Consider the following 20394-nt stretch of genomic DNA (forward strand, 5'->3'; position numbering starts at 1 on the left):
GTCTTCACTGTGAAACGGGCAAAAGGCCTTGCCGGCGCTTCGCCCTGAAGGAGTTGGTGTGCGCGCTGAGGAAGGAGCCGGGCGGGGAAATAGATACACCCTTCAAAGTGACCGGCACAGCCCAGCCGCGTGGCTCAGTGGTTGAGCCTCGACCTATGAACCAGGAGGTCACGGTTCGATTCCCAGTCAGGGCACATGCCCGAGTTGCGGGCTCGATCCCCAGTGTGTGGCGTGCAGGAGGCAGCTGATCAATGATTCCCTCATCCTTGATGTTTCTCTCTCCCTCTCCCTTCCCCTCTGAAATCAATAAAAAGATACATATATTTTTTAAAGCGACCAGAACATGTGCCACAGCTCTCACCCCACCCCAGGACGTCAGGTGCTTCAGGTGCCTGTGGCGTGGGCAGGCCTTCCCAAACAGGCTGCCTTTCGTGGTGCTGTGGGTGGTGGCAGATCTTGGGGTGAACACCTCTGTGAACTTGAACATCCATTGCAGCGACTCCCAGGCTGCCCTCGAGTGGTGGGTGGGCTGACGTTTACAGGTGCGCTGTGTCGTGTGCTCCTAATCCTAAACTGCAGGAAACAGTGTTCATTTTTCATCTGAATTTAGCTAGACTTTAAGTTTTGTAAACAAAAGACCAAGGTTGTCCACACAGTAAAAGCCAAGAGACCTTGAATTCTCTGTCTCGCCCAGTTTGTTTTGTCCTGTGACTACAGCGGCGTATGGCACGAATGGGGTTCTTAACCCATTGAGATGCTTTTTTTTTTTAATCCATCTGCCTCTATTCACCTGAAGCCCAGACCCAACACAGCGCGGTGCCTAACTCCTAGTGAGGGCTCAATTGATATTTCCTGAAAGAATGAATGCTTAATAGGGCATTAGATGGCGTGAGAATCGAAGCACATTCAAACAACTCACTTCAACTAAGAGGAAAAACGGTGTTTCAAAGGACAGAGATGGAAGGGACGCTGGCACCCATCACTTGGAGGGGTGGAAAGAGAAGGGTGGGGACATCCTCGGGGTGCTGGGGAGACCGGGACATGCCCAGGAGGAGAGGGTGTAAGCCAGACCTCTCCCAGGGGTGGCAGTGTACAAGTCCACTTCATGTTTCAACACGGGTGACTTTGTCTCCAAGACCATGCATTTCTTTTGTGATTTTTTTTTCCAATTTGTACAAAATGAAAGTCAGTTCCACCCATGGCTGTAACGCTGAGTTCCCCGGGCAGAGCTGCGTGCCTCCTCCCTGTTCCAAAGGGGTGGGCTTACCGTGCGCTCTCAGGCTCCAAGCGGCCGGGATGCTGACGCTCTGAGCAGGGGTCCTTCCCGGTGGCTGCCCGCCCCGGCCTCAGGGACCAGCAGGAGCGCCTCGGTGGCCTCTGTCCGCACAGGAAGCCCGACGCCCCCGGTGAACCTTGTTCCTGACAGATGCCAGGCTCATCTCAGGTTTTTGTTTATCACTGGAGAACAAAGAGAAGTTTGCACAGGAGAAAATGGAGGTTGCTAACCAGAAAGGCCCTCCGGAAGTCACAGATTCCTGTCCAGTCAGCATGAATACGCTGCTTCTCAGACATGGAATCGGGGGGCTGGCATTGCAGAGTGTCGGCAATAAAGAGCGGGTCCGTGGGATGATAACCCTATCGGCACCCCTGCCTTCCGAATGGCTGACGAGGTCTAATCGGCATATAACGCCCTATAAATTTATTAGTGGGCCTCGCGCTCATTGGTGGGCCTTCTACTGTTAAGCACCAGGAAATTACCAATTTTCAGGAGTTAGTCACTCAAGTCGTCGTATCACTAGGTTAAGAAAAAAATCCACGTTGCTCGTGTTATAAATCAAGCATGTGCCCTGCACGGCAGCTTCCAGCTGCAAAGAAGCCACTTAGGATGGGGACGCTTGGGGCCAGCAGGGAAGAGACCGTATTGACCATCAAGCCCACTGCTTCACCTCACCCTTGCTCTGCACGCCCCTTGAGTCCACAAGGCTCTCCCGTCCATCCGTCCACCAGCCCTGGGCTCCAGCTGCTCGGCCACCTCGGGCTGGGGAGAAATTGCAGCTTTGAGGCCCTTCTGTCCAGGGCTTTGATGTTCTCCGCGCTGCCTTCGGCCCTCAGGCATAGCACGCAAAGAGGACACCTCCACCCTCTGCTTTCAAGAGCATAATAGAAATATTCAGGAGCAGACATAATTATTTCAATTACTTCTCTCTGGTGTTTGAGACACACTCAAGAGTCACAAATTAGAAAATAATATTCACATGTTTCTTCTAATTGGTAACAGATTAGAGGCATTTTATCTTTTTAAATAATTTCCAAATGTGCCCCGAAGAGACTGGTGGGGAGGGGGGAGGACCGGGAGGCAGGCGTGGAAAAGCAAGCGTGGCTTTGCAAGGCCAGCAGCAGCCCCCTTGGCCAGGACCTTGGACTGCGGGCGGGGCGGGGGGGGGGTGGTGCGGGGCGGGGGGGGGGGGGGGCGCGGCGCTCCTCCTGCAACGTGTTTTCAGTTGGTCGGCTGTTTGGTCCTGTCATCACTTTCTGTGGAAGGTGAGCAGAGATGGGGCGGCGTGTTTCCTTACTGACCAACTTGTGAGCTTAAACCTCACTTGTAAATACTTCGATAAACACATTTTTGATCGCTGTACACTGTCCCTTTGGCCACTTTTTCTACATAGACACACACACACACACACACACATTTGCATATCTGCCCATTTTTGCGTCCATCAACTTCCAGAAACAAATTGGAAGTCATCTGTGCCTCGTCTGCCCAGGGACTTGGGAGGGACCGGGGCGGAGGCTGCACACTCAGGTCCTGTGTCCGTCCCTCACTGTCCTTGAAAAGCAGGAATCACATTCCTCTTAATGCCCAGTGGTCACAATTCCAGGTTGACAATGGGGTTTGGTTTTACCAAATATTGTTTTACAAATTGGTCGCTTCTGCCCTGAAAAGCAGTTTGGTGGTTTCTTATAAAATTAAACATTGCACCTCCTAGATGACCCAGCAGCTGCCTCTTGGGATTTATCCCAGAGAAAGGAAAACAAGGTCAGGTAAAAACCTGTTTTGCTAAAGTTCAGAGCAACTTGATCTGGAATAGCCGCAAACAGGAAACAGCCCAGATATCCTGCGGGGGCGGGGGGGGCAAGGGGGACAGGGGGAGGCAGTTAAACCAGCTGCGGCCTATCCACACCCTGGAACACAACTCAGCGCTGAAGAGGAGTGCACTGTGGATACACACAGCAGCCTGGTGGTCTCCAGAGAACTAGGTTGCATGAAAAAAGCCAGGCCCCAAGATTACATGCTGTATAATCCCATTACAGAACATTCTTAAATGACAAATTTACAGAGATAGAGACTAGATTAGTGGTTGCCAGGGGTTAGGGGTGTAGAGAATTCGGGAGGGGGTGTTTGTAATGGAAATGTTATGTATCTTGACTGGTGATGGAACCTAATGGGATAAGATTGTCTGGAACTCAATACCTACACACCCAAGTGCAAATGAACACAGGGAATGCTGGGGAAGTCGGACCAAGATGGGTGGATGGATTGCATCAATATCAGGGTATCTTAATTGTCACCTCATACTATAGTTTTCCAAGATGTTACTCTTGGGGAAAACTAGGCAGAGGGATACATGGTATCTCTCTGTATTAATTCTTCAAACTACCTGTGAATCTACAATTATCTCAAAATTTAAGAATAAATAAATAAATCAGCAAGCAAGCAGTGGCTTCCCTACAAAGAATTGGGGCTGCTTAGGAAAATGATGCACCCCGGATCTGAGAAAGTACAGGGCAGACCCGGAACCTGCCAGAAAGCATGAAACCATCAGGGACTGAGGGTGACACATGGGATAGAACAGGAGGTGGCCCCAAGGAGCCCATCTGGCCACACCTGGAACAGTGTGAGCATCGAAAGGAATAACGCTGCTAACAGATTCTATGAGAACACATTTAGTTTGTTTACAGACAGTGGGTCTACAGTGACACTCCAACAAAGGAAGTTGAGGGTGGGAGGTCCTTCTTTACAGAAGATGCCAACTGATAAACAGAGGAGCGAGAGGATTGGGGAACGTGCGTCTTGCACTAGAGAATGAGCCGGGATCATCAACTCAAGGATGGTGCCCGGGCAGGTGTTCCAGCAGCAGGAGACAGCATCTCAAGGTATGGGCCAGATCACTTGTTAGTTTGAAGGGGAGAAGGTCCTGGACGCAGGACAGGCCTGGGGCCACGGCTTTCACCCTGTGCTCAGATTCCGCAGTGGGTCCTCCCCTAGTCTGAACCTCCTGGTGTGATGTGGGGAATGCACGTGCTATCTACATGCTATTCTCGCCGAAATACGTGACCCTCCTTGAATCAGACCAAACGCTATTGGGGAACCTCTACAATGGAAATAGCTTGGACTCTTCAAAATAGTAATGTAATGGAAGTTGAAAAAGAGGGGAGGGCCTTGAGGTGGCTGTGAGACTGAAGGAGATGCAAGAGAGGGGTCACATGTTCTTTACGCGGTATTGGCTGAACGGGTCGTTGTAGTGTTTAACAGCTTCACCACATGGCCCTCAGAAATCGTAGTCAGCTTCCTCCACGGCCTTCCTCTCGGGGAAATCCACCTCTCTGTGCCCTCCGCCCGCGCCCGCTTCTCGCCAGCGAACCTCGGAGGAAGTTCCTGAAGTTCCTGAGCGGCCGGGCTGGGCGGGCGGAGTGGCTTTTGCACGTGTCTCTCCGTCGCGAGTCTGTAATTATCTTCAGCCTCCAGGGCACACCTTCTTAGCCATGTTGCGTGAGAGGTGTCTGTGGGCGTGAACTGCTCTTTGCCACTTTGATTTTGGGTGTTCAAGTCCTTGAATCTCATTTTCATTGTCTCAAAAGCCACGTTGATAATAAGTTTCACATTTGCAATGTGGTGGTCAAGTGCTTGCAAATGGAAAGCTGAGAGAAAATAATGGACAGCTGATAGTAATGAAGCTTTGGCAGGATTTTTGAGTCGCTTGAACTTTTTCAAAAGTCCCTGGAATTGTTCTGGCCTTAAGTATGAACTGGAGCGATTTAGGCGGTATCAACGTACGTTCAACATGGACACTGCTGGCCTGTACGACTTAGATCTTATTTATTCCCTTTTCTTGAGAGAACAGCACAACCCTCAACCCACTGATCATCACTAGGTAGGTTTTCTTACCACTAAGTATGTAAAAACATCTAGCCCTCCTGTCCCAGGAGAAAAAAAGAGATTTGTTAATAGCTAAATTTTTTTTTAAGGACAACTATTCTCACAAAAGGCGCCTGAGAAAGCCTACTGCCAATCCTCAAGTAGTTTCTTCTCTACCATTTTTCTTTCCTAGTAAGATAATGCAACTAAATCAGGTGATATTCTCTCTCCTCCTTTATTGGCTTGTCATTTGGGAGAGAGAGAAGGAAAAGAAGGGAGGGAGGGAGGGAGGGAGGGAGGGAGGGAGGAAACCAGATGCAGCACATCCTCCTGAGGGACTCCTGGGCTGGAAGAAAACGTCGGCTGTGCGGGATGTTTGGGGTCCCTGGGGAAACTAAGTGTGCACCACATATTACTGATGATCGTATGGTTTGAGCTCCTTGGTACACTAGCACGGGCCATGGAGGTGTGCACAAGCGCCAGAGAATGTCACAGTGCAGTCCGTGCGTGGGAACAAGGGAGCACTTGATTCTGGAGTCTTTCTAATTGTGGCAAAATACGCACAGCATCACATTTACCATTTTAATCAGCTGACGTGTACAGTTCGTGGCATTTAGTGCATTCACATTGTTGGGCCACCATCACCACCATCATCGCCAGGACTTTGCATCTTTCCAAACTGAAACTGTCCCCACTAAACTGCTCTCCATGCCTCCTGCCCCGGCACCCCCCTCCACTTCCTTGTGAATTCCACCACCCGAGGCACCTCGTGGACGTGGAGCCACGCGGTGTCTGTCCTTTTGTGATGGCGCATCTCACTCAGCATCGTGTCCTTCACTGCCGTGCATGTCACAGCCTGTGTCGGGACGCCCTTCCTCTCTAAGGCTGAGGAACATTCCGTTGTGCCGATGGGCCACGCTGTGGTTGACCGTTCATGTGTTGGTGGACACTGGGTTGCTTCCAGGTTTGGGCTCTTGTAAATAATGCTGCTTTGAACATGGGCATCCAAATATGTCTTCCATATCCTGCTTTCAGTTTTGCTGTTTGTACACCCGGAAGTGGAATTGCTGGATCATAGGCTAATTCTTTGTTTAATTTTTTTTGAGGAACCTCCGTACTTTCCCCCCAGATTCTGGATTTGGGGCACATTTAAATAGTATGTGCTGGCTGTCTTGATGGAATCCTTTTTCCTAAAGGCCTCTTTTAAAGCCGTCAGACGCCCTAATGTGTGAGGGTAGAGAGGACAGAACGTGGGCTTGGGAACCAAGAGCCGCCCTGGTCTCCATCAGCGGTGCAGCTTTGGGCAAAGCCCTCTGCCGGGACGGGCTGGGGGGCTGGGGCTTCCCAGTTAAGTTTGGGGGGTAGAAAGAAGATAGCTGGTTCTTACTTTTGTTGGGTTAAGGACACGAATCAGTCACTATCTCCATCATTTCATAAAAGGACATGTTGGCCTCCAGAGACAGGAAGGACATGATAGATAAAGAACCTCCCCACAAACTCATGAATCTAAGTGTATGAAACCTCACTGCACGGTGCATGTTTTGCCATTTGTCAGCGACTGGTACTAGCTTCGCCACCAGATGATACTCGACAGCAATTGGACCGTCCGGGACCAGCTGGGGAATTCGTGGGCCCCAGTGCCCTTGTTCAGAAAGTATCAGGAGTTTCAAGATTACAGCAGTAGGACATTAAACCAAGCCTGGGCCCTGTGGGGGTCATACTCCCCTGAAGCCGGTCTTGGGCAAGGGAACCCCTGATGTCTTCTCTGGCCACTGTTTGAGGACCCCCTCTCCGGGAAAAAGCTGAAGCAACAGAATTTCAGGGTTTCGTTGTCAAAGACAATGACTTTGTGTCAGTTGTGGAAGATAAAACATCTGCCCAGCTTCTGCCTCTTGATCCCATTAGTTAGGTAGAGATTGGTAGTTTTAATGAAAGAATGAACTTGAGCTTGTTAAATAACAATGCTTTTCTCACACCCAGGAATTCATGTGCTCACTCCTGTGAGTCACTCTCCAGATCAGCTTTACCACTACATGGCCAAACTTGGGGGAAAAAAATGATACCTAGTGAATACAGACATTTGGGTCTGACATTTTTAACATTAAAGATTAATTGGAAAAGAAACTCCAGCTCGTATTCATTTGTGGGGTTTTCTCTGAGAGAGAGATCTAGTCTTCAGTAGATTCCCAGTCCTCGGTGCATTGGGATGGAGGTCATCTTGGTGTTGGGGCTGTTGGCAGGCCCGCCCCACTGTAGAGAAGGTGAGCCACGCTGGCCACCATTCCTGTTAGTGTCCTGCCGTGCATTTCTGTGTTTTCATATTTGGAAAAAGTTAACATGCAAATTCATTGTAAAAGTCTTTGCCATTTGCATGCCCTCTGGAATTCTTTTCCTCTTTTCAAATCTGTTTCATTGTTGTTATTATTGTTTCATTTGTTTGGCCCATTGAGGAACCATGTGACTATTCCAATCCCCCTGCCCCCCAAACACTAAAAGGAAAACTACATTAAAAGTACCCTTTATTGTTCAGAATCAATAGTCTTATGTCTTTAAAGAAAATAATAATACCAAGGGCAGTATTTCTTGGAGCCACTTGGCAGTTTTTACTAGAAGCCTCCTCAGAATTCTCCTGTCCATCACGTTCCAGCCTCCACTCTGCAGCCTCCTCTCTCTCCGTGTGTGAGAGCCGCTCAGCCAGCAGGGCCTTGGGAAGCCACCAGATCGTGCTCGGCCCTCTGCCGTTGCTCCATCTTGCCCCTCAATTTTGCCTTTAAGAAGAGCCTCCACGTGCATTTCCGCTCCCTGGTGTTTAATGGGCACCGGTGCACAAACAGCAAAAGCTCACATCCATTTTGCAGCATTCCGAGCGGAGGAAAAGGGCCATTTCTCTTCCCTTATCTGTTTGTGATGCGATACGTTCCAAAGCCGATCCCATCAGCCACTGTTACGGTGAACTTCCCTCGCTGTGATGGGCCCTGCCACCCAGCTGCGGCGGGGCCGCCGAGGAGCCCCTGTTTCGTGCCACACCACGCGGATCTGGGGCCACCTCACTTGGCTGGCTCGGGCTCCCTCTCACTTGGCACAGATTTATCGCGATTTATGCTTCAAAACAGTTGCTCACGTTTTTTCCTCTCACTGAGGTGCCGAACCATGAGTGTGTGCGTGGCTGCTGCGACTTAGCTGCAATTACTATGTGAAAACACTAGATTTGCGAATTAATTCAAAAACCTCAGTTGTCAAACTAGCATTAATAAAGGTGCAGAGTAATAAAGGTGTCTGTGCTAAAATCCCAATGAGATAGATAGCCTGTGAGTGGGAAACGAGGAGGAGGGGCGCGGGGACGGTAAGAACGTGTGTGAATTGAGGGGTGTAGCTGGGGGTTACTTTTCCCTTTAACCTCCCGTTCTCATTGTGTTGTTTTACAGCAGGTTAGAGGGGTGGGGGGGGGGGGGAATGTTGAAAATAAAAGAATCTCGGCTGCCTCTGGAGCAGTCTGGGTGCTTTGCCGTTCTCCGACAGCATAGCATGCTCTCAGAAGTGGCTTTCATGAGAGTTAGACTTGCTCACTTCTCTCAGCACCCCCTCTCTCCTCCTCCTCCCTCCCCCTCACCTGGCCTCCGGGGCCTCCTCCCCTGTCCATCTCTTAGAAACAGCCCTAGACCCGCCCGCCCCCCCCCCCCCCCCCCCCCCCGTTCTCACCTAAGGTCTGAGCCAGATGAGCCCTAGGCTGGGCTGTGGTCCCAGGGGCCAGAGAATAAACACCAGCAGGTTCTTTCGTTCTGGGGCTGGTTCTCCATGAACGGCACCTGAGAGAGCAGCTGGTGTCCTCGCAGCAGGGCGGTGGGTGAGCTCTCGGAGGCTGCATGCTGGGCTGGTGGGTCCACCTCGTGTCACCGTGCTGGTGGCAGCAGGATGGCAGCTGTGGGTCGTGCAGGAGGAAGGCAGGAGGACCCGTCAAGCTCAGGCTTGAAGACTCCAAAGGGGTCCCAAGCAGATGGGTGTAAACCACGGTGGGTGGCTTCCGTGGGGTGCAAGGTGCTGTACGGATCTCTCTGTCCGGACGGAAAGCTCACCTGAGGTGTTGCTTCGGGTGGACCCGGTGACTGAGGCCTGGTGGACGTCGGGCAGTGACAGGCTTCCCTTCCGTCATTTGCAACTACCTTCTGAGCAGATGCCTCTCCAGAGGGGAAACCGAGGCCCAGGAGGGGGTGGTGCTGTGCCCGGAGTCCGGCCAGTTGCGACCCTCCCAGTGAGGCCTAGGTCCATCCTCCCATGAGCACCTGGCCATTGTAGGCACCTAACACGGTGCGAGCTTTGAGCTGATTCTGTTCATTCATCAGCCCCATGTTTCCTCACTGCCCAGCCAGTTCTAGCCTGACAGCCCCCGTATGCCTGCCTCGGGGTTGGAAGTAAAATCCTGTGGTTGCCTGGGAACTTTCGGGGGATGATGCTGTGTTTGCACTGTCCCGTGTGTCTTTCACTCAGCCTGGTCAGGTTCCCACAGGCAGGTGTCGGGAGGTGACATAAAGGAACACAGCGTCAGATCTCAACCTGAACCTCCGGCTAAGGAACAGGGGGGTGGGGGGGACCAGCTTAGCCACAGCCTTCTGAGACGCGGCAGAGCCACAGGCGGTGCACCTGCGCACACTCAGTCACCCTCGGGGCGGCCCCAGGTGGCCCCCGCCCACAGATCCACCCACCCCCACACCTGAGGCCGGCCAAGGTAACTGTGACTCGCAGAAGTAATAAGCCCAATAGGGTTGACTTTATTTAATTAATAATGATCCTGTTCTGTTCCTCTGAGCTCATAAAACACCCTGCAGGTTGGCAAAAACACTCATAATATTGATCAGAAGTCAGGCGGGATATTTATTTTGTTTCTGCCCCATGAGCATAAATCCTTGTCCGTCGCCTCCTGCTCTCTGCATGCGGGATTTACAGTGGCCAGTTTCTTAAAAGCTTTCGGTAATTAAAGATAAATAGCCATGGGGCTTTGTTGACCATCCTCCGTCCGGGGCCTGTCCCCGAAGCCTGCCCCCTTAGCAACGCCGCCGAGGGAGAAGGCATGCGTGCCAGGGGCAGCCAACTGGCTCCCGGGCGGCCGGCTGCCCCCGCAGAGAGGAAGCCCCTGTTTTCCTAGCATATTGTTCCAGCCCCTCTTCCACGCCTCCCCTCCCAGTTCCTGTTTTGCTGGAGGCAGAAAGACACTTTGGAAATTCCTTGCTGCTAGCTCGCCCTTTCTTCCCTCTTCCTCCCCTTGGTCACCCTGTCACTTGCACTGGGCTCCTCCCGCTCCCCCCTCACCCCAGGATCGCCCTCACTCCCATGTCCTTTAGAGGCGATGTTGACAAATCCTCTCCCACCCCAAGGCGGGGGGTGGGTGTTTCCGAAGGGAACAATGAGACAGGTGACAGATACAAAAAAATAGTTACTGGCCTTTTAACATTTGGGGCAAGGGACACCCATAAAAATGAACACATTAGACCTGACACTGGGGGGCTTTGGGGAAGGGCTGTTGCTGCTCAGTGTTTTGTAGAAGCGTCCAGGGGAAGCCTCGTTTGTGGAGACCGGAAGGCAGGCGAGGCCAGGACCACCAGGGACCAGTCCTCACCCACTCCAGGGGCCTCAGTCCCACTTAACCCGCCAGGACCCGTGGGGCGTCTGGCCGCTGCCTCTGCCTTTTTCTAATGACTCGTCTCCCAAAGCACCACAGAACGATGTCGAAAACCAATCAGGGTCTTTGTCGTGATTTGTCAAAAACTTTCCTTTCTGGGAATCCAAGCCATTAACCTCGCTACCCCTTGGCAACACGCTGAGCCCTCCCTGCCAGACCCAGAATGCCGCTGGTGGCACTAAGTGTGACAGCGTCTCTGCAGCCTGGAGATGCGCGAGCAGCAGACACGCACTGCGCCGAGGCACCATTTCTCTGCAGGCGCCCGGCCCCGATGTGGCTCCTCCTCGGCTCCTCTGTCTCCAGGAGGGTCTGTGAGTAGGACCCGCCTCGCCGGGCGTTGTCAGGGTGAGACCAGTGCTCGTGCCAAAGGTGCGACCCCGTAGCTGACACAGCGCAAGTCCTTAACCCCTCGCTCTGACCCCAGAGAAGGTGTCCTAGCCTAACAGTGCCGCCATTTCCACAGTGATTCTCTACATAAACGCCTGCCGGTGATTGACCGCCGAAAACCTTCACTGAGCTCACGCAGGATTGTAAATAAAGATGGAAGAGCGATGAGAAAGGCTGCGGTCTGTTATAAAACAGCAAACACTGTCGAGGGCCACAGCCCAGGCCACAGCGTTTACACTCACCCAAGAACAGAAGGGGCCAGTCCGCACACCAGCCCTCCCCACGGTCATCCACACATCACAGGCCCTGGTGACATTCTCGGCCTCTGGACGCCTCCATCCCAGACCTCTTCTGCCTTGTCAGTGACCCTCACGTGTCCCCCAGAGCCAAGTGCTGCGGGGTCTGCCAGCAGCGGGAGACCAGCCCTCACCCAGGACTGACCCTCATGACCAGAGACGGACCGGGCTCGGCCCATACGGCAGGCCACCCCTGGTGCCACAGGCACTGGAGCACAGCCCTGCTTCCCCACAACCCTCCCCTTGGACACTTTATTATAAACATAACCGCCATGGCCCCACCGCCTGCCTTCATGATCTTCTTGTCTACGCTAACCTGGATCCTTCACCCGCTGAGTTTACCTCCTCGCTGTCTGACATTCATAGTCCCCGGGAGAGGCTGGCACCACACTGGGCAGGACGGGAGCAGGGTCCGCGCACGCTCAGGCAGGCATGGCCAGAAAGCCCTCCTGTCCACCCCAACATCAACAATCTCCCCCCGCCCCCCGAGCCTGTCCATCCCAAGCCGGTTGGAAGGGAGCTCAGTCCCTGCGGCCCAGCCACTCAAGCCCCGAGCGCGTCCTGAAGGCCAGGGCCACCCGGGAGCCTCGCTCCACCCCAGCCCTGTCCTGCCTGGATGGTGCAGGGTCCCAGGCCTTCTAGCCCAGCCGCCCTATTTCAAAAAGGAGAAAACCGTTGTCTTTCTAAGCTCTCCACCCTTCCCCTCTCTGAAACTTGGAACTTAATTGACCCATCTCTTTTTTTTCGTGAAGCCTTGCTTTTTTAATTTTTTTTAATATATATTTTATTGATTTTTTACAGAGAGAAAGGGAGAGGATAGAGATCTAGAAACATCGATGAGAGAGAAACATCGACCAGCTGCCTCCCGCACACCCCTCATCGGGGATGTGCCCGCAACCAATGTACATGCCCCTGACCGATGCTCTATCCACTGAGCCAAACCAGTTTTGGCAAGCCTTGCTTTTTTTGTCAGAATTTCTCCAAGTATGGCCACAGGTGAGCATTTTGCTCGGTATTTGGTGTGTGGCTTCTTCACGGGAGGTGCTCCAGGGTCCCTTGAAGAGCCCTGTGTTATCAGGAATTGTCCGTAGCAGTTACTGTCGTCACCGTCGTTGTCACCCTCAGCGTTGTCAAAAGTGAGCGCGCCTATGGAGTGGAGACAGCCTCATCGCTGGCCCTCGCGGCATCGCCTGCGCCAGCAGGTGCCTCCATTTGCCAGGCACGGAATCTGCAGGTTGGAGGTAGGCCATGTCCCAGGGAACGTCTTTGGGGGACACACAGAGCCTTGGCCATGCCATCACCCCTCAAGGTCAAGTGTGGCAAGGCCTGGTCTGTTGGGCTGCAGGACCTGAGCACCGTCCGAGCCCTGAGAGCCTCAGTGGACACACAGCTCCTGCTACCTTACCCACCCACCCCCATCCTCTGATCCCCAAATCCTGTGGCTCACACACCACGTGGTTTCCTGGATGGGGCTCACACCTACAAAAGGTCTCTGTTTTAGGCAGGAAGAGAAGAAAATGTTTACTCCCTTGCCTTCAATTGTGTCATTATTTGGGGGGGATTTGGTCAGTGTGCCAGTGTGCCTGTCTTCTGATTAGTTGCTCGTTCTCTCATTTTCTCTCACTCCGTGCGGTTGATTTATTTAAAGGTGTGTCAGCAAGGGGCTCAAATGAGGAGCCGGCCTCCTCCTTCCTGCTGACGGCCGGCCGTGCCAATAATTCATTTTTTAGCTCATTAGCTAACAGGGGCTGTGAGCAGCGGGCCTCCGGGGGATTGGAATGAGGGGAGGTGATATACTGCCGGCTCCTCTGCTCTTGAACTGGCCTTCCTTGGGGGAGATTAAAGCGCAGCCAAGACAGGGGGTCCCGGAGGCGAGACTGGGACATCAGGGCGACGATGAGGGTGTTTGTGCTTCTGCATCATGGCTGTTTGGGGCGAATGGTTTTAACAGAATATTTGGTTTTAGCCAGAAAAGGCATCTTCGTTCGAGTGTCAACCTTTAACATGTCAACTGTTGGCACAGAAACCAAAAGAGAATGACAGAGAACTAGGGGCTTAAATAGCAGACATTGACCTTCTCACGGCTCTGGAGGCTGGAAGTCCAAGGTCAAGGTGTCGGCAGGGTTGGTTTCTGGTGAGGCCTCTTCCTGGCTTGCAGATGGCGACCCCTCGCTGTGTTCTCGCATGGTCTCTTCTCTGTGTGCACACAGAGAGACAGACAGAGAAAGAGAAAGAGGTGTCCAGTGTTTTCCATAAAGCACCAGTCCCATCAGATTGGGTCCTACCCTCATGACTTCATTTAACCTTAATTACCTGCTACACACTCTACCTCCAAATGCATTACAATTGGGCATCAGGGGGTCAACATTTGAATTGGGGGAGGGGACATAACTCAGTCCAAACTTCCAGGAAGACTTTAGACATCTCAAGGCTGTAGGCAGGGGCTGACCAGACTTGGCCCAAGAGATCCTAACAGCCATGGGATATGTGAACCAACTGAGCACCCCTCGCCCCAGTGCCTCAGACCCTCCTGCCTGGGACGAGGGGTGGCCCATAAGACACGGATGGGTTTATCAAGGCCCCTGGCCAGGGCCCCCTCTCACCCTGCCAGGCACAGTGACCATGTGAAGCTCATTTGTACAGACAACTGGGATTTAGAGACCTAAGCACCCCGCAGGCGCTTCGGCCCCACCCACCGTGTAGCCAGCACGTATGTGTCACACACACAGCACCCCAGAGGCGAGCTCTTACCTACCTGATAGCAACGTGACATTACAGATGTTACTCTCTTCAATCACAACACCCTCCACAGCTGCCCCGTGCAGAGTGACTGCTGTGGCCAGCACATCGTCCAGACACGTGGCCTCACACCCACAGCCACTGTGCCTGCTATAGACATCCCTGCGCCCATTTTACAGATGAAGAAAGGCGGGCCAAGGCGTTAGTGAGGTTGCAAAAGTCTGCAGCACTGAGAACAAAGCAGACACACGAAGCCCATGGTCTCTAATGCTGATGCCACGACTATTTCCTCTCCCTGGTCTCTGCAAAAAGCACCCTGATTTCAGCTCCCCCTAGTGTGTCAGAGGTGGGGGGGGGGGGGGCGGCAACAAGCGCAGGAAAGAGGGTCTACGTGATAGTAATAGTACCCAGAATTCCCACTGGAGTCCTCTGTCCCTGTGGGCTGGATTTCAGCTGCAGAAAAGACGCACCCGGGAAGGCAGGGAGCCCAGTGGCCTGACCTCTCAGCTTTCTGTCTGCCTGTTGGTGTCTGAAAATACACGGAAACATTGCAGTCCTGTGGGGTCCAGAATTGGTATTGAAGGCTGTTTTCACAGCACAAGGAGCTTTGGTGAAAAGCCGTGGTTCTGTCCAATAATAAAAGCCACACCTTGATCAGACCTGGGGGTGTCCTAGTGGAGGGTGAGGGGCATGGGGCAGGGAGAGGCAGCCCACCCAGCGGCCACCTGGAGACTCTGCACCTGCCTGGTCCCCTTGCAGTGCCCTCAGGCGTGCATGTGTCAGGCCTGTTCTGCAGGTGTTGGAGGTGCTAAAGCCCTTATGAGGAATAGTCACCCTGCCCCCTCCCGCAGGGTCGCAGGTGGACCAGCCGTGAGGCCAACGCAGCCCCTCCAACACCCTGTCCCTCGTTCCGTACACACAGCATTCGAGCCCTTCTCCCGGTGAAGGCGCCCCAAAGAGCCAGCCTTTTCAGCCCCACCAAACCCGGAACCGCCTTTCAACACGCACTTTTCAGAGCAGAGCACAGTTTAAACAGGATGCTCCTTCAGACGTGGGTCGTCGAGTTCAGTGAATTCAGGTGAACTTACCTGTGGGGTGACGGTCACCCCGCACATGCCCCACAGGAGAGGATGCAGAAGCTGTGGGCTCACCCTCATTCTTCGGGGCATTTGAATATCACAAAGAAAATGGAATCATTGCGGCTCGGACTAGATTTCCACGTTCTGCTCTTCGGTTCATCCCTGGGTGACTGGCAGTGAGGATTAAAACCAAGCGGAGCAGAATAAAACAGCTCTGATTTTAATGCCTACCCCAAATTAGAGTTAGCAAATTGGAACTTGAAGACCTGGACGGATCCTTCACCACTGTTGCTTTTCATCTCATTCACGTCTTGCTCTTTCTCGTGGGTGATTTATGAAATGCATCAACATATGCTTAATACATTTTAAATAAGGTTCTTAAATAGCTTGAGCTCACGGCGTGGCTGCGGCGTCCGACTCTCGCCTGCGCTGCTGTCCCAGGGACGTTGCCCATGTGCCGGGGCCCGTGTTTTGGCCCAAGTGGAGACACCATGCCTGTCCCTGCCGGAGCCAGAGCCGCGTTTGGGGGTGCTGGGGCAGCTGCTCAACTGCAGTCCAGAGTTTGGCCTGGAAATCTCCGCATGGAAAGGGTCAGGGGTCACTGTGGGGTCACTCGCAGGGACCAGGAAGTGAAGCACAACTAATCCTGATTTACTGTGGAGGGATCTGTTTGCCTAAGTATTTAAAAGCAGATTAGGGCTCACCAGACACTAGACCGCCAGGAGCAGTGTCAACACGGGTAAAAGGTGTAAACAAGGCTTTTTTCCGTCCTTCGGAAGAAAAAAAACGTCCGGGTAATGAGTTTTCTCCTGGAGAACCGGCCCTCAGTGCTGTCTCCCTCGCTGGAGCTGGGCCCGGTCTCTCTGCCGGGAGAATGCTGGGTTTCGGAGGGGTGGTGAGCGCTGTGCCTTTAAGTCCCTGTGGGCAGTTGCAGCCACTCCTTGTCTGCAGGGCTTTCCTTCTCTCCTGCCTCTCAGAAGCATCTGTCCGGATAGGATAGCGCCCCTTCCCCCTGCTCCGCTGACCCTCCTCACCTGAGAGCTGCTTGCTTCTGTCTCTTGCATTTGCCTGCTCCCCGCCCGCCCCCCCCCCCCTTTTTTTCCTAACAATGCTGCAAAGTGTTGAGAGTTGCTGAGCTATTTTCAACATCTCTTACGTCCCTTTTGGAGAAACTAAAACCACACGCCACCTGGTAGCCACGGAATGCTGAGTCAGTGGCCGGGGTCCCATCCTCTGGGTCACCATAAACACACCTTGCTGTTGGTTTCCTCCTTTTTACCCCTATTCCCCGCCCCTTTCTCCCAGCCCTCCTCCTGGGGTCACCGGCAGTGTCCTGGCCCCTCTGGAGGAGGGGTGAGGGTTGTCATCACACCCACCCAGCTCCTGAAGCTCATTCTCCCCGAACTGTGCCGTGGGGGGAGGGGCTCCAGCTGCCCCGTTACTACAACCCCAAGGCTCCACCCCCTTCCCCAGCCTCATCCCTCCTCTGCCCCCCAGCCCAGCTCTGGCCTTGGCAGCTGGTCCTGTCTCCTCGGCTGGGCCCTACACATTCCCTCACTGAAGGGTCGGTGACCTGATGGCAGAGCTGCTCAGGGTGACGGGGGCAGCTGTGTCTCCTCTGACCCTCCCCGTTCGAGCCTCTGCCTTTCATACGGGGTCTGTAGCAGTAGGCTCTTCGCTGGAAGTGTCTAGAGCCCCGGGAGATCTCACTCCCCTCCAGGATGGATGGGTTAAAGGCTGAAAGCAGGTCACACCAGGTTGGGGGGCCTGCCGCTATCCTGCCCCAACTCCAGCCCAGCGCCCCCAATCCTGACTCGCCATTGTCCTTACGGGAGAATGGACCTCCGTGCCGATGGCACCCGTCCTGCATTGTGCCCGATGGGTCCTGGGCAGGAGCAGGGTTCCTCGGGGCCCCAGCTCTGCAGTGAAAGCAAAGGAAATCAAGTGAGAGCTCAAGGCCGTGGACAGGGCGATACTAAGTTGCACTGCACCAACACCTCAGCATCAGAACCGCCTGCAGGGCTGGTTAAAACACCCTCCTCTGCGGTTCTGATTCATGGGGCCTGGGGACCTGCATTGCTACCAGTTCCCCCGGGGTGCCGATGCTGCTTGGGGGAGGTTACCCCACTTTGTGAACCATAGGTGAACCTCTCCCCCAGGCCTCCCCACGCTGGCAAAGACACTTGTCACCCATTGTCTTCCCCTTCCACGCTTCCTGGTGAGCAGGGTGCCAGGACAGGGGCGCAGCCTCAGTTGCCCTGCCTGACCGTGACCGTGCCTGCCTCTTGCAGGGAAGAGAAGGAGCGGTGGATCCGGGCCAAGTACGAGCAGAAGCTCTTCCTGGCCCCGCTGCCCTGCACCGAGCTGTCCCTGGGCCAGCACCTGCTGCGGGCCACGGCCGACGAAGACCTGCGGACGGTCATCCTGCTGCTGGCACACGGCTCCCGGGACGAGGTGAATGAGACCTGCGGGGAAGGCGATGGCCGCACGGCGCTGCACCTGGCCTGCCGGAAGGGGAACGTGGTCCTGGCGCAGCTCCTGATCTGGGTAGGTCGCCCGAGTGCCCGGCCAGGGGCGGAGGCACTGTGGGCACCATGGGTGCCAGCCTGGGTGTGGGCAGCAGCAGGGACCCTGGGACTCCGTGTGGAGGCTCCTGCCGTGAGGGATCACCTGTGTGTGGCCTCCTGATAAAAGGCTGGAATGAAGTCAGTGGATGTGCCATCCTCCGGTGGGGACTCTTCGTTCATCTTTTTAGGGTACCCCTTTGGGTCCAACATGGTGGGTGGGGGTCTCTCATCTTTGTCCACATACACACAAAAAAAAATCCCATTATTTTTTAGGAGGTAGGGATAGACTAGAAGGATAAAAACTGAATGGTTTAGATGGTTTTCCCAACACCAAACATTGGGGTTTTTCATTCACATAACACAAAAAATGCTAGACCCTAAACTGAGAGGTTTGATATTGTAGGAGTTTGTCAAAGGGCTTTGTCTGAGCTATTCTGATTAATTTTTATTAGGGAAGATTTTTTTTTTTTAATTCCCACCAAAGCGATTGTCATGAAGCTGGAATCGGGGAGAGAATTAGATGCCCAGATATCAAAGGCACTCAAGTGTTCAGCTTCACTTTAACAATTGTGTGTTAGTCAGTTCGGGCTGCCCTAACAAAGTACCACAGACTGGGGACTTCAACAACAGAAATTTATTTTCTCACAGTCCCCGAAGCCGAAAGTCCCAGATCAAGGTGAGGGCCAGGTCACAGATGCCTTCTCTCTCCGTGTCTTCACGGGGCCTTTCCTCTGTGTGAGTGCATCCCTAGTGTCTCCTCTTCTTAGGACACCAATCCTATTGGATTAGGGCCCCATCCATATGACCTTAATTACCTCTCTGAAGGCCCTGTCTCCAATACAGTGGCACCTTGGTTCTCGAACTTAATTCGTTCCAGGAGGCTGTTCGAGAAGCGATTTGTTCGAAAACCAAATCATTTTTTCCCATTGAAAATAATGTAAATTGAATTAATCTGTTCCAGACCCCCAAATGATTGATTCCCTGTTGTAACCTTTCTTATATACAGTACGTGTTTTGTGTACTGTTTAGTCTATAAATAAACACTTCTTTTCTTAAATTTATCGAACCACGCCCTTCTACCCTTAAAGGAATCACTTTCAGCACTTGGTCCAGGGGTGTCTTTCAGATCAGCAAGCAGAGTCTGTGCTTGTTCATGTATCACTGCCTCCGAAATGCTGTCACTGGCTAACTGCTCTTCCTTTATCCAAACAGCAACAGTTTTTCTCCCTCTTCAGTTGCCTGTGATCATTGTTTCTTTCACACCCTTAGCAACATTAGCACTCTTGATGGCCTCTTCATGTTCTGAAATTGTGCTAATTGTTGATTTGCAAGCAACAAAAGCAGTCTCTCCTTTGTTGCCTGAGAGACGCTTTTTGTCATGCTGAGGTATCAGCACAAGAGGGTTGTCAGGTCAAAAACCGAAGTTTGGTTGACAACCAAGACCTTTTTTTTGTGAACAACTTGGTCAAGAATCGAGTTGTTCAAGATGGGAGACCTTTGAGAAGAAAGGTTTGGCTGTACAGTCACATTCTGAAGTGCTGGGGTTTAGGACTCTACCATATGGCCTTGGGGGGGGGGCGGGAGGATGCCACACAGTTTCATAACAAATTGCATACCATCTTTCCCTCCAAAAGTCCTTTTAATTGCAGCACTCCATGCTGACAAGATTCCTAAATACTGTTGGGAGTGGAAGTCAGTCAGTCCACCCTTTTTAAAAAAATATATATGTTTCTAATTGATTTTATTTTATTATTTTTCTTTTTAGAGAGAAGCATCTATCAGTTACCTCCCATATCAATGTTTCTCTCTCACACCCATGTTTCAAACGGGCAATTTTTGGTGCATAGGACTACGCTATAAACAACTGCGCCACCTGGCCAATGCATTGGTCCACCCATTTTTTATTTTTTTTAATTTATTGATTTTAGAGAAAGGAAGCAAGAGAGAGAGAAACATTGATTTGTTGTTCCATTTATTTATGCGCTCATTGGTTGCTCCTGGTATGTGCCTGACTGGGGATTGAATCTGCAACCTTGGCGTGTGGGACGGTGCTCTAGCCAACTGAGCCATGTGTCCAGGGCCGCCATCCTATTCAAGGGCAAGAACCACGGAAGCGTTAGCGCAGGGAACCTAGTACCTCCCTGTCTTCTCAGCGTCTAGTAATCAGAGACCCTGAGAAACATTCAGTGTGAGACGTACATCACAGCACAACGTGTACCGGTGACAGTTTACAGAGTGCATAGCAGCCGAGGGCAGAAGCCCGAGTTCACTCACGGGGAGGAATACCGAATGGCTATAACCTGTCATGCTTTTGCATAATTTTTAATGATGTGAGAAAACGATCCCAGTACAGTGTTCAGTAAAGGGGGGAAAAAGATACACATTACTTGTGTAAGTTTTACCTCAATTACACATTTAGACTCAAAGGAAAACCATTTGAGGGAAATACGCGGAACTATTAACCAAGATTATCCGTGGGTAGATCATAGGCGATTTTTTCTTACGCTTTTAT

The 20394-nt window shown here is 52.6% G+C and overlaps 1 protein-coding gene across 3 annotated transcripts in view; it reads left to right on the forward strand.

The window, feature by feature from the left end:
* Window positions 1-20394, forward strand: part of AGAP1 (ArfGAP with GTPase domain, ankyrin repeat and PH domain 1) — a 413559-nt gene that overhangs the window by 385404 nt on the left and 7761 nt on the right. For all 3 annotated transcript variants that reach the window (XM_079783223.1, XM_079783222.1, XM_079783221.1), the window contains one exon: window positions 17607-17862. In XM_079783223.1, coding sequence (XP_079639349.1) covers window positions 17607-17862 — 256 coding nt within the window. The remainder of the gene's footprint in view (window positions 1-17606; window positions 17863-20394) is intronic.

This window comes from Cnephaeus nilssonii, assembly GCF_951640355.1.
Source record: "Cnephaeus nilssonii genome assembly, chromosome: 10".
Lineage (NCBI taxonomy): Eukaryota > Metazoa > Chordata > Mammalia > Chiroptera > Vespertilionidae > Cnephaeus > Cnephaeus nilssonii.